Here is an 11072-nt window from a genome sequence, read left to right on the forward strand (position 1 = left end):
TTTTAAAAAATGACTAGTAAAAACCTGTCAACTGTTGGAAAAAGCCTTTTATAGACATTTAAACAGGTTAGTTGTCATGAAAGGCTTATGTAGGTGTCATGACGTCTTGTGCTAACCTCCACTGAAGTGTTATGTGCTCATATAATCTACTTAATCATCTGGAGTATGATCAAATGATTCATGCAAAACAAGGTTTGTAGTGTGCTTATTAAAGCTGAAGTTTTCTTAAGGCATTGTTTATTTCTTCCAGAGCCCTTTTTTTAATTACAGTTCAGAGTATAACATATAGTGAGAAGGCCTACATCCTCTCACTGAGGGCTTATAGTCACAAGATCCCTTCCCTTCCGCAGGAAATAACAACCACACTGCTTCTCAGCTGTGTCGGAGGGAACTGGGCTTTAAATTCAACACACTGTCTCGCCTAATAGTGCAAATAAACGAAGCTCTGAGGATGCCATCAAACATCGATTTTAACAGTATTTACAGCTACTCTTCCACATATTGTTGATCAATCCTTAAAGTAAACTAGGTGCTGCTTTAATGCATGCACTGTGAACACTGATTCAATTGCGAATGCACAGTTTGTATAAGGTATGACATAAAATGGGATGCTCTGGGGTAGCTGCACATGAGCCTAAGATCACGTGTGACACCAAAACACCAGCTAGTGGGCTATAAATACGCCAGCACTGGGTTTTGTAGTGGACATTTGATATCATCCAAAATCAGTATCGGACCTCACTATTGTTTGTGCAGGTGAATGCAATCAAATCCTCACAGCATCAAAGCAATGCTCCAACAACTAATGGCTGTTCCTTAATCAAACAAAACAAATTCACTGCTTAAACCCATCGTTTCAAAACAAATTTTGGACAGGTAGGTGTCCATAAAGAACTGGACATAGTGTGTCTCAGGTTTGCAGAGGAATCAACTGTGTCTACGTGGTCTGAGGCTGGCCCGTTCTGCAGCAACGTGCAGAAAATGTTCACAGTGAATCTGTAATCATGTGCAGTGAGTGTGTGTGTGCAGCGGTGTGAGAGAACAGCTCCATTAAACAGCTGCATGTTCCCCGTATAAGGGCAGCGGAAATGTGACGCGCCGAATGGCTCCATGACCAAATATGGGCATCGAGCCGTGACGTGACCGCGTAGCTAAATATGGAAACAGGAAGCGGCGCCTCCGCATCACGGGCTTTCCGCTGAAAAAGAAGCAGCAACCGGAAATTCCTTATATGGGCATGAGTGTGGGGGGCGGGGGAAATCCTTCCCACACACGCACACTCTCTCGAGTGAAGACAGTAGGGAGGTCACCAAGAGCATGAAAACTGAACCAAGCTGAACACCGAGAAAGAAGTTATAAAGTACACATGTAAATCACTGCATAGGTCTGTGCATGAATAAACAGGTAAATAAATAAACCTCATAGAAACCAAATACAGGCAACATTAAAAAAACAAACCGTACGAAAACAAAATATGAATGAGTGAAGAAGAAGAAATACATATTTGTAAATGTGTAATCTGGATTTATAGGCTGTTGTGTGGACCTGAATTTGGTTACACATATTGTGGGGACTTCTTTTCCTTACACGGACAAAATTCATAACGTGAAGACATCTTAAAATTCGAGTTTTCGGTAGTAGTAGTAGTAGTAGTAGTAGTAGTAGTAGTAATAGTAGTAGTAGTAGTAGTAGTAGTAGTAGTAGTAGTAATAGTAGTAGTAGTAGTAGTTTCGTTTGGCATTAGGGTCTGGCTCCATAAAATTAATGTAAGCCTACACTGGAGACATGGAAACTGAAACTAAAGACATGGAAACAAGTCTGTTTGTGTTGGCTGGTGTGTGTGTGTGTTGTCATAAACAGGGAAACTGCCGGTAATGAAGCTCAGTGTTGAATGTCCAACAGGAATGTCCTTCAGTATTTTTTCCTACTGTACAGGCTTGACATTTATCTAAGTCTAAAACCTTGCAAAACAAACAGTTGGCAAACAAACTGAGAAATCCTGTTTTGTGGAATAGCCTCAATCAAAGTTATGCTCATCAAAAATAGTACTAATATATAAGATTTATAGCTAGACTACAGGTTTTGAAACACTGGAGGCTGGTTTACGCCACTACATGGCATTCAAAATAGAATAGCTCCTCTGAGAGGGACATCTAATCCAGGACGAGTCTTAATCCCTGTCTGTCAAACTGACCCCAAATGAATTATACACAAGTCAACCAGATACTGCTCTTATTTAAATAAATAAATAAATGAATGAATGAATGAATGAATGAATTAATCTAATTAAAAAAGAGAGATACACTGTTTTGTTGACAGCGACAGAAATATATCTGTGTGGATACATGGTCATTTTCTGTATAAAATGTCTATGTTGTCACTGTACTGTACATAAATGGTGTGAACGTTTCATGATCGACCCAAAGAAATACCTAGCATAATAATACACATAATACATAATCAGAGAGAGAGAGAGAAAGAGAGAGAGAGAGAGAGAGAGAGAGAGAGAGAGAGAGAGAGAGAGAATCTGAGCAACCATCATAACAAACTCAGCCGGGTGGTGCCCTACACGTTTGGCCTGTTTTTCCAGGAAAAAACGTAGAGTGGGCGGGGCGTGGTTGCGGTGTGAGCGTCAATCAAGTGACGTCACCCGGCCATATAAACCCTCCCGCTGGGGAAGAGAGTACGGTTGACTCACTGAAGGCTCCGAGAGCTTGAGTGTGGAGCCTCAAAAGTTTGACAAAGAGAAGACAAGACAAGAGGAGGAAAAACAAACCAGCTGTGTTTAAAGACAGATGGAAGCAGCAATGGATGTCAGCGCTGAAGCGAAGCGGATCATGGTCCAGGCGCTGAGTAAAATGTACAGCTGCCGCTCTCAGAGAGGAGGACTTCGCCTTCACCGCAGTCTCCTGCTCTCTCTGGTCATGAAATCAGCCAGAGACGCCTACCATTCGGCCAAAATCGGGGAGAAAGCCGTTGAGTCTCCTGCGGAGGACCAGGAGCCGATGGACACTACAAGCCCTGGGGAGACTCCAGAGGCAACAGTCCTCACAACAGCTCCAAGTCACACAGAACCTCCCCAAGAACCCGAGGCTGAGCAGGACCAAGAGAACCGCACAGCGGACCGACCCTCCAGAAAACGGCGAGGCAAAACGGCCAAAGAACCGGATTTTCTGCCGCGTAAAAAACCCAAAATGGACTCTGGGGAAGTGCTGAAGATCCTACAGGACGCCACACTGAGAACTAACGCGAACTCAGGGAACTGTGCCCGAGAAACGGACACTTTACCAACAACACCTTACACAGCGTTACCGAGGACTGTAGCAACATGCTGAGCGCAGGACTTTGACTGTAAGCTGTACATTTCAGACCCCCAAAACTCAGCGTAAAGAGGTGCCAGGTGGAGCCTTTGACTCCAGATCCCTGGTCACAGTGAGTTCGTCCCCTTCTGTTTGGGGAGCGTTTCTAAAAGTTGTGAAACGGTATCACGACCGTTTCACCAACGGTGCCACAGAGCGGGTGCGAGAGACGGGCACGAGCTCAGAGGGGTTTTTAAAAGATCCAAAAGCACATAAAGCTGTTCGTTGGACACGAGTTTGCTTTAAACCCAAGCCACGAGTATACTGAACCTCGGGTGAAGGAGCTACCAGTGCTTTGTCTTTAAACCCTTGGCTTGGCGTTTGTTGTGTGTTGGACCAAGATCAGAAAGAGAAGTGGAAAAAGCGCCACTGATTCACTAACGTGCAGCAGGGCTGGAGTCGATTCCAGACAAGTTGGAGTCGATTCAGAAGCCAAAGAAACAAAGAAAGTACATGGCGCAAAATGGACTTAAACATTGATTGTATTTATTGTGTATGATTCTTGATATGGGAATGTGGAGTGTGAACAACAGTAAACTAAAACACTGGGCGAGTTAAACTGTAACCGTTTGTTGTGTCGACTCCATCGAGGGTGCAGATGATTCGGCACAGGGAAGTTGACCTTAAGCAATGTTCCTGTTTAAAGCCTTTGAATTATTTGTGACCTTGTCCCAAGTAAAACTGATTTCTGTGTTGTGAAATGCTGATGTGCTGTCTAATCAGTGTGTGACTGAGTCAAAAGCTCTTAAGAATCGACTCTCAGCCCTGTGACTCAGGCCATGGTCTAGTGACGGAGACATGACTAAAGGCGCTCCAACACAAAGAGGCTGCGCCCAGAACCACAAGATTAGATCACTTTCCTGTCAGCATATCTTGGAAATACGTCATGGGCGTTTTGTGTAAATGGCTGGGTGTGTTTCTGGCAGCCACCCATTTACACACATTCAACTCTTAGTGAACTGTAACGGAGGAGAAATGTAATGAAGGACATATGTAAAGCTGGGACAGCCATCAGGGCTACACAAAAGCTGTATTTATTTGACTGTATTTTGGTGTGTGAACACCTGAAATAATGTTAAATTATATTATCCGTCAAATGTATAAGCTGCTAAATAAGGTCATTCCAGATGTCATCTACCTCACTTTTGTAAAAAATAAATACATTTTGTATAAAAATTGTTGTTGTAATGCTTTATTTTGCTTCATGAACCAAGTAAGCTATAACAAGGCTGAAGTATATGTGACCGTTGTCTAGTGTTAAAATGAGACTCGTTTAACATAATTCACTCTATCACTAAAATGTCTTCGGTTCTTGTTTGTTTTAAAATTAGCTACTTTTGGGTATAAAATACGCAATACACATGATCCACTTCAGGCTAATACAAAACCACAGGTAGTGGAGGAACAGCTCATGACTCATAAATGGTTGCTCAGTTAAACAGTGTTACACTCGGGGCAACGATTGTTGTGCAATCACAGTTTGTATAACACAGAAAACACAGTTTGCTTTTAAATGCTGCTCACATGCCCTTGAAACCCCTATCTCATAAGTTGGCCAGGTTGCTTTCATAGCTGTGTGAGGTACGAAGCCCTGTCTGTCTAGATCCATGTTTCTGAGAGTCTGGAATACTGCAGTTTCAAAGTGGAAATGCTCAGCCACAGCATAAACACCACAGAACACACCTGGTAACAAGCTTACACACAGGGTTTACACTGCAGGGGTGTTTTGATTGTCTTTGATCTTTACATGCTGAGGTTTAAATTCCTTGTTTATGATCAGGGAGTGAAATATGTTATCTATTACCCAGGGCAGGTATGGCCTAAAGGTTAGTGAACCAGACTTAGAACTGAAAGGTCACTGGCTCTAATCCATTCGATAGGCAGTATGTCTGGGGACGAGTGGAGCCCACACCTGATGTGTCTGGGCATGACACATAAACCCCAAATGCTCCCTGGGTGCAGAGGGTAGCTGCCTGCCGCTCTGAGTGTATGTCTTCACCTAATCACAAGTCTAAGTGTTTACTGCTATGGATGGGTTAAATGCAGAGTTTTTTTGGCATAGATTTACAGTGACAACAAAGCATGGATTTCACACATTTCTTTCATTTGTATTTCATGGGAAATTACGATGAAACAGCTGAGCAGAACTGTTTGTATTATTTTATTTATAAAGGAAAAAAAATGAATTTGATACTACCACACCAATGGCTCAGCACTGCTGACACTAAGCATTGTCTGGCCTTCTGTTGTTAACACTACTCTCTTCACACCCAAACCCAGCTAAATACAAATAGTGGCCCAATAACAAGCCATTTACTGCAGATTACCGGGCTATTAGTCAAGTCAGGGGAAATAAAAGGCAATTTCCTTCTTCTAGCCATTACTTCCACCAGGGCTGAATTACCGTTCTTTTCAGAGAATTACATTTTATGACAAGGACGGCAGTTCCAACAGTAAAGCCAGCCAGGTCTGTACCGCTGACTGGATCAAATCTCAAATGCAGAACGTTTCCCTTTCCCTAATGGACTGTAATGCAATTAGCATCACCGTGTCACGACAAAGGGAACACACAGGTTGTCTTCAAAACGCAGGTTTTGAGAAAGAGTAATGTCATAGGAAGAAAAAAATATGTCTATTAATACTGCCATTGTAAACTGGGGAGGGGGCAGGGAAAGGAATGCACAGGATGGTATTTATAGATGAGAGGAAGGGCAGCAGAACCCCTTCACACTTCCGCACATCTGGCCGGCAGGCTGAGGGGGAAGGGAAGCTGAAAAAATGCATGTGTAGCTAATCAATTGTCCTGCTAATGGAACGCCTCCTCCCCCTGCCCAGCCTTCCCTCAGAAACCTGAGCCTCCGGTGTGTGAAATCTCACAGAGAGCAGGATATGCAAACTGCCTTAGGATGAGCTCACTACAGCAAAGCTCTACTGGCTCACACACAGACTGCAGGCTATGACACTCAAACACAGAGTCGGTCTAGCAACCGGGGCCACTTCCCACTTCCAACACGTACTGTATTATATTAAGGAGTGCTTTATTATCTAGGGCCTTCATTTCTATAGGTTTCATAAATAATAATAAAAAAAGAGCAAAAACTAAATATGTTCTACACAAAAGAGAAATGAGTAATTGCTGGTCAGCTGTCGTTCACCTAACTCTGCCGTCATGGGTGAGGACAATGTTTTTGTGTGGATGGTGGGCCCAGAAGTATAAGCAAATATATTACATTACATTTGGCATGGTATGGTAAGTGCTGTATATTAAGCTGTCATTAAAATCACAAAATCGGTCTTCGCTACACACATTTGTCACTTTTCCACTGTGTGGCACCTACTCTCTTGATTTTTGGTCTCTGGGACCAGGTGCGTTTTCCACTACAATTTACCCTGGAATGTAGCTGATGAGGTTGCAAAACATTTACAAACAGGAACAATGGTGGTGATGACTTTAAGTGTTGTTTACTCACTATTGTACAAGCGACTGATTTGTGCTGGATGCCTTCATTTTGGCATGATTGACAAGTCTGTTTTGCCAGTCTGCTCTCTGCAATGTTTACACATTGCGGTTTATTCCCTACTTGAATCACTTGGCACCACAAGCAAGCAGGGACTAATAAAACCTACACGGTTAGAGCTTAGTCAACTATAGGTAGCATGAAATTGAAACACTCCCGTGTTTATCACTAGATCACCACTTTGAATGTTTGAGTGGTGAAAATCTACAGATCAGTAAGGTAAAGTGGGGACAGAAGTTCACACAGAACTGTTTAACTGTAAGGGGAATACAGCAAAGAGGAAAGCAGCAGAGTGCTTTCCTTCATGTTTCACATGTGTTCAATTAAAAAAAGGAAGGACAGCAAGAGAGTGAGCGTGTAGGATACATAGATGACACGGCTGGATCTCTAGATAGACCAATGTTTTGATAGATAGATGAACAGCTGTGTGCAAAGATCAGGGGAAACTATATATACATTCTTTACAGACAACACATATCTACATCTTTTATGTGCCATTAGTGTATTCTCTGTATTTACCAGACAATTTTTTAAACCAATAAAAGATGGCTTGTTCAAATGTAAATAGATTTTCTTCTTCCCAAATGTGTGCTCTTAAACTGGCAGAAAAATGCAGTAAATGTGATCCCAGTAAGAGACGTACTGACAAAGAATCATTTGACAAGAGGTGTCCAGAAAATTTCATATGACATCTAGAGAAATAGATAGTCCAGCTCACGTCCAGGACATTTGTTTGAATGGACAAATATTTAAATGCATGTAAAAAAATGTATTTCACCTATAAAATGGTCTTTTGGAAGAAAAAACATTATTATGATTTTAGAGAGAATATGTGAGTTAAAGGCAAAAAGGGAAAGTACGAGAGAAAGAGAGAGAGAAGAGGAAGAGAGAAAGAGAAAAAGAGAGAGCATGAGAGAGAGAGAGAGAGAGAGAGAGAGAGAGAGAGAGAGAACAGACAAAAGTGCCACAAATGGACAGATGATAATGAGCATATATTAAACACAGGTTTCTCATGGTCCAATTCAAAAACAGTCATGTATTCCACATATTTTGTTTATTAATTAATTTATTTATTTTTTGACAGTTATTCTGATGTGTCCTGAACATAGTGTCGGAGTGTCTCACCTTCAAGTTTGCAGAAAAAAAGAAACATAAACAAAACAATCTGCACCAAATTCGTTTGGCTCTTTAGGTTTTTTTTTTTTTTTTTTTCTTTTTTGTTTTTCATTTTTCAGTGTGGTTTTATTTATTTTATTTTATTTTTAAAAAATAGAAAGAAAAGGAACATTTTGCCTTTAAAACAGATCTATACTCGTACTTCAATAATACTATTCTTTTTTTTTTCTTTCTTATATTATTTTTTGATTCCTGAAGATGAATTTCCACGGTGTGGCATGCACATAGCACATGCAGTTCAGCAAGTAAATACCTTCACTTTTTTTGTTCTGAAAACCCCCTTTTTATTGTTTTGTATTTTTCCATGTGTTTTCCATGATGGCTCCTATAGTGTTGGTTCCCTTGTGTGGGTGTCTGATATCAGCTGAAGGGTGTTGAGGTGTTTGGGGGTGGTTGCGTTTGTCGAGAGTGAGGAAGGAAACGCCTGTCCAGAACGGCCGTGCGCGCACATCCACACACACGTTCACCAATGTCCGCACACAGGGAATGAGTTAAAAAAAAAAAAAACACAAATATACAGAACTGGCACAAAACATGAGAACACCCTGATTGGTTAATGCGATTCATAATACTCATAATGTTATGGTCATCATTCGATGCAATTAGTTCCAGAATACAACAGGAGAAAACATATTATCACAGGCTTTAATTGGGGGCCTACTGCACAGATGTGAACTATCAGTATTATATTTTATGAGCCAGTACTCACACTAATTTTCAGTGAAATTTATTTTTCGGTCAAGGTTTTATCTTGTATAATGTTATTCAATACCACTATTACTGCAACATTTTCTGAATTAGCAACACTGTCAAAAAGAGGAAGATGGGTTCTTGTTATGAATATTAGTTTCTCTCAGTGGTTGCACCTTGTCCTTTTGAATAATTGCCTCTCAACGTTTCTCAAACCTGCGCCTCAGTATTTCATTTCGAGAAAGCAGACTATGGCTGCTGTAGCAAGAGGTACACTGTATTTACACGTTTGATGTCGTTTGTTCATTTGTTTCCATGTCTGGACTTTGAGCCCTCGGGTCATGACCATGCCTTTCTTTCACCAAATATGGTTTACTTATTCTAGCAGTTTAAGCTCATTATCTTGCTGCAAGATATATTAACTGCCAATAGCTGATTTCTGAAGCAAAGCATGGTAGGATATGTTTGCACTTATTAGTGGCAAATATATTTATACATTTCAAATTCTTGTGGGACTGTTCCAAATTTTATCATATTAATTACATGTTACTTATTATATATGTGTCCTTCTGTGTATGAAATGTCTTACAGTTTATGATGACCTTCCTCCACTGTTCAAGTCTAAAGTTTATCTCATGGTCTTCTGTCTTAGCTTCTGTTTAAACAATGAGTCATGGGTCTGATTCTGTTCTGATGCCCATTTGGAAAACTTTCAAACCCTCTTTATAGGATCTACTTATAAGCATGTGGATCTTAGCTGGATGATTGGGGGCATTCATTTCCTTCTAATAAGATATCTTTATTTCCTTTACATTTAGTGTTACATCAAAAAGTCTTTCGCACTTCCTTATATGCTTTTATCATGTAACAGCATTGTCACCAAGATATGTGTGCACTTTTTAATGTTTACAGTACGTTATCATTTCTAAACAGTTTGAGGTTTCAATTGAAATGCGTTGTAAAACTGACATTTTCATATTTTGTACCAATACTGTATATATGTATGATTAGAGCCTGCATGCAAACAAGCACAGTGTAAAAAAAAACAAAAAAACAATCACACAGTGAATTTGACCGCTCTACTTTTTTTTCCCCCACACACACTTTCTCCTGCTTGCTACAAATGTTGGCTCCCACTTGCCTAACTACCTTGCACATGGTATATTGCATATATAAGTATTTGTCTTGAAAGTATTAACCTCCATTAAACCTGTTTAGTATCTTCAGTGTTTGTCTATTAGAAAATAGACATACAAGTGAAGAACACTGGGAGAAAAGAGAAAAGACAGAAAAGAGCTGATAGCTACATAAAGGTGGTAGACAAAATAATAGAAATTTTTATGAATAATTACCAAAAAAATTGGTCAATGATTTATGGAGACAAACAGATGCAAAACAGAGGCCATCAATGTGGTTTTGAGGCTTCCATTCCAGACACAGAAAAAAAAACTAAACCATGACTCATCATTTTCAACCACTTTTCCACTGTTCTAAGATTTAGAGATTATTGTATACAGGTCAGGTCACATGGCTATGGATTAAGAAGTTTCCGATCTGGGCTTTGAAAAGGATTTTGACACAGCTTTGGCTGAAATAGGTCAAGTTGAAATAGCATCTATCCTCTAATCATTATAAGACCTTTTCGTTGGGCTCCAAGCAGCTGTTTGATGGTCTGCTACAATACAGTTAAAGTAAATTTGCCCACAAATCAAAACAGGTGAATCTTTTCTATAAAAACAGATAAGTGCTTAAATATGATGATTGTAAAACACAGGAAAGGTGAAATTGATATAAATGCTATTAAAAGTGATAAACAATTACAGATAGATTGCTATAAGTGTCATTAACTCGCTTCAACATGAGTTTTTTTCCCATTATTTTGTGTACTCCCAACAGATAGATAGATAGATAGATAGATAGATAGCAGAATGCATGTTGAATGGATGGTGAATAAGGCACTGAGCAACTACGTCAGTGATACATTCCTAGACCTACAATCCTTTCCAGCTTATAATATCAAACTAGCAAGGGGAGCCTTCATCCCTTTATTTGTACATACTCTGTGTAAAAAAGTAACTCTTTCCTCATACACACAACAAGCATGTAGGCATTATTCACTGGAAAATGTGGCCACACGTGGCTATGTAATATCAGTCTAGAATGCTACATATACAAAAATGGCTGCGTCTAGTATCGTTTGGCAGTGTATTTGTGTGGACCAGACGACTGATTACGTTGGGGCCGCAAAAAGGGACACAAAGATCAGCGGGACACAAGAGACAACAGTTTTTTGGCAGAAAAGGCCCGGTCATTGTTTCACCCATGCAAT

General features: G+C 40.3%; 1 protein-coding gene across 1 annotated transcript; it reads left to right on the forward strand.

Moving 5' to 3' along the window:
• Window positions 1–2678: 2678 nt before the first annotated feature.
• ier2a (immediate early response 2a) lies at window positions 2679–4516 on the forward strand. The gene has a single exon (XM_066642409.1). It carries the CDS (start codon window positions 2796–2798, stop codon window positions 3333–3335), a length of 540 nt encoding a protein of 179 aa, XP_066498506.1. The 5' UTR covers window positions 2679–2795; the 3' UTR covers window positions 3336–4516.
• Window positions 4517–11072: the final 6556 nt, after the last annotated feature.

This window comes from Hoplias malabaricus, chromosome 13, assembly GCF_029633855.1.
Source record: "Hoplias malabaricus isolate fHopMal1 chromosome 13, fHopMal1.hap1, whole genome shotgun sequence".
Lineage (NCBI taxonomy): Eukaryota > Metazoa > Chordata > Actinopteri > Characiformes > Erythrinidae > Hoplias > Hoplias malabaricus.

What these genes read in the sequence shown, in the direction of transcription:
- ier2a (XM_066642409.1), top strand. Translation starts at nt 2,796, where the DNA reads ATGGAAGCAGCAATGGATGTCAGCGCTGAAGCGAAGCGGATCATGGTC.